Source organism: Myotis brandtii, unplaced genomic scaffold (assembly GCF_000412655.1).
Source record: "Myotis brandtii unplaced genomic scaffold, ASM41265v1 scaffold97, whole genome shotgun sequence".
Taxonomy (NCBI): Eukaryota; Metazoa; Chordata; class Mammalia; order Chiroptera; family Vespertilionidae; genus Myotis; species Myotis brandtii.
In genome coordinates, this window is record NW_005372020.1 from 1,594,969 (window position 1) to 1,598,282 (window position 3,314).

General features: G+C 63.2%; 1 protein-coding gene across 1 annotated transcript in view; it reads right to left on the reverse strand.

Moving 5' to 3' along the window:
- Positions 1 to 3,314, reverse strand: part of BCR (breakpoint cluster region) — a 72,758-nt gene that overhangs the window by 24,157 nt on the left and 45,287 nt on the right. Inside the window, exons 7-8 of the mRNA XM_014533356.1 lie at positions 2,022 to 2,082; positions 865 to 917 (exon numbers count right to left, since the gene is read on the reverse strand). Coding sequence (XP_014388842.1) covers positions 865 to 917; positions 2,022 to 2,082 — 114 coding nt within the window. The remainder of the gene's footprint in view (positions 1 to 864; positions 918 to 2,021; positions 2,083 to 3,314) is intronic.

A 3,314-nucleotide genomic window follows, 5' to 3' on the forward strand; every position in this document is an offset into this window, starting at 1 on the left:
CGCTGGGCGGTGCGGCCTGGGGCCATCACAGCGAGGGGACACGAGGCGGGGTCTCCGAGACTCCGGCGAGCCACGGGCCAGATCCTTCCAAACTGGAAACCTCGTCCCCTCTCCCTCCGTCCGAAAGCTCACAGCCCCGGCGTGCGAGGCTCAGTGGCTGTGCAACTTGCTCTAAATCTGTGAACAGCGTCTCCCGGGCAGTAGGCATAGGGGCCATGTGTGTTTCCTGGTTTTGCTTCTCAGTATTAAGACAACCCCTTGCCTGGCCGGCGTGACTCAGTGGTTTGAGTGTCGACCTAGGAACCAGGAGGTCACAGTTTGATCCCCAGTCAGGGCACATGCCCGGGTTGCAGGCTTGATCCCCAGTGGGGGGCGTGCAGGAGGCAGCCGATCCCTGATTCTCTCTCATCACTGATGTTTCCATCTCTCTCTCTCTCTCCCTTCCTCTCTGAAATCAATAAAAACGTTAAAAAAAAAAAAAGACAACGCATTCAGGGGCTCCCTCACCGCCTTCAGAGACAGCCCTACAAAGCGGGGCCTCCCCAGGCTGGGAGGCGGTGGCCACCCTCCAGGCCCCGGAACGCACCCGCCGTTGCGCCCACGCTGACCAACCTGGAGTCCCAGTTCCCACAGGAGACGGGATGCACCTGCTCCAAGGGGAGCACCTAGGACACCCCGAGAGCCTGCTGTTCCCCCACATCCCGCCCCCCGGGAGCCCAGGATGGCAGGGGCACCTCATTCCTGCATCTCCAGTGAAGGCAGGGAGCAGAAAAAGGGGAGCAGGGGGCCCCTCATAAACACCCGTGTCCGCCCGAGGACAGCGGGACCCGCGAGGCCGGTGGGAAGGCCGGGGCTCGGACTCACGTGCAGGACCAGCGTGCTCCGCGTCACCCGGTCCACAGGCTTGTAGAGCAGGGCTGTGGGGAGAGAGGTGCCACCGTGGAGAGAGCCGCCCCGCCCCCACCCGCTCACCCTCGAGGCCAGCGCACCCCCTGCTCAGTGACCTCGAGTACCAGCAAGGCCGGGTCCACGGCGTTGGGCATTCATCTGTGCCGTGAACGTGGAGCCCAGAGCTGCCGTCAGAAGCCGAGCCCCTGTGGCTGACTCAGTGACAACCGCTAAACCGCTTAAGTGTCCTCCTGGGGTTGGGGAGCCGGCCAGCACCCCGTGAGGACGGGCCAGCGGGGGTCCCCACCCTGGCGGGAGATGTGCTCTCCAGGCCAGGGTCCCCCGGGAGCCAACGGCTGCATGCCACTCTCTCTTGCACAGTTTGGAGGCCTGATCGTGAGAACGGCAGGAGCCAACTCGGGCAGACACGGCTCGTCTTTACCGGTGGACACAGGGCCCCGCTTCCCGAAGGGCTCAGATGCCCCGATGTGCCCCGATACACACACCAGGTGCATCTCCGCACGCGCCTCCCGCGGCCTGTGTGCAGAGCGCATCGCTGTCCCCATTTTACAGACAGGGAGACCGAGGCTGAGCAGGGGGAAGCTCTGGGCAGCAGAGGCACCCCTGCTGTTCCCTGCGAGTGTGACTTCCCGCTACCCTAGCAACTGGGAGGGAGAAGTGGCCCCTCACTCCTGACACCACTTTCCCCCAGAGAGAGGAGGCGGCCGAGAGCAGGCCCGGGCGCCCTGGCTGCACCCTCTATGCAGCTCTCGGGGCCTGGGTTCTGCGTGGGTGACATTTGTCCCAGACGTGTTTTATCATCTGAAAGGAGGGAAAATACAACCCTCCTTTGGGGCTCCTGGGGGCAGCATGACATTTTTAACGCCTGGTTTGTGGGTATCTGCTCACGCCCACCATTTTTCCTGTTTGTGACTGCTGGTGGCAAGCTGTCCTGCCCTCTTCCTCCCCCGCCCTGCCAGGCCCCGTGCTCTGTCCTCGTCCCCGACACCACCACTGCGGGGAGTCCAGAGGGCGACCGGCGGGCACCACCTTCGCTTCCCCAGCAAATGCCCCGTCTGCTCGCAGCGGCCGCCCCCTCAGGGGCACGAAGAGGCCTCAGCACGAGAACTCACTTTCCAGGGAGTTCTTGGTCATCTGGTCCTTGGCATCCTTGTTGCTTCTGGCTCTCAGGTTCTGCAAAGAAAAAAGGCGCATTTTCACGGGGGACGGCGCCAGCAGTGGCGAGGTGGCGGGCAGTCCCAGGGTCGGGGAACCTGCCGCGCCATCTCACCCCCTCGCACCCCAAGGAACCCCAGATGCGGCGGGCCCAGGGCGGGGGTCCGGGCCACAGTATACGACACAGGGCATGCGCCCGGCCGGCGTGGCTCAGTGGTGGAGCGTCGACCTATGAACCAGGAGGTCACGGTTGGACTCCCGGACAGGGGATTTCGGGCTTGATCCCCAGTGTGGGGCGTGCAGGAGGCAGTTGATCAGTGATTCTCTCTCCTCATTGATGGGCTCTGCTCTCTTTTGAAATGTGGATGGAGAACCAAAGCGAATGCCACCCGGTGTTACCAGCCTGATGGGGGGCTGGCTGTTAGCCTTGGCTCAGATTCCCACTTGTGTGTGGTTGGTGGGACCCCCATAACCCCTGGGGGAGGGGGTGTATAGCCTGTGCCCAGCAGCGCCAGGCGGGGAGCGGGCGCCCCACGGGGCCTAGAGGAACACGTGGCCCATGTTATCACCGCAGAAGACGGTGAGTGCCAGGGCCCAGGACACGCCACCTCCCGCGATACGTTATTCAAGGGCACAGGGCCCGTGGCGCACGGCCAGGCGTGATGGCCAGGCGCGATGGTCTCCCAGCAGGAGGCCAGATGCTCTCCCTGTTTCTAGTTCCCACTTCTCTCGGAGGCCGCCTTCCTCACATGCAGATCTTTCCCCCTCGAGCCTTACGTGGTCGGGGAAGGTGAGTCAGAGCTCCGAGGAGCGGGACGCCTCCAATAGCAAAAGTGAGGCCCCAGCCGGTGTGGCTCGGTGGTGGAGCATCGACCTATGAACCAGGAGGTCACGGTTCCATTCCGGTCAAGGCACATGCCCAGGTTTCGGGCTCGATCCCCAGTGTGGGGCTTGCAGGAGGCAGCCAATCCATGATCTTCTCTCATCATTGATGCTCCTCTCTCTCTCTCTCTCCCTTCCTCTCTGAAATCAATAAAAAAATATATTTTTTAAAAACTGCGGACCCCCTCACTGCATCTATGCAGGGGCCTGACTGAGCCCCAGCATCGGGCCCTGGCCCCCGGGGGGCGGGGGGGGGGTTGGAACCTCAGCTCCTCATCTGCTCACAACAGGGTCCCTGCACGGGCAGGGCTGACGGTGCCCACCCAGAGGCACCTGGAAACGGCTGAGGCGAACGACCAATCTTGGCC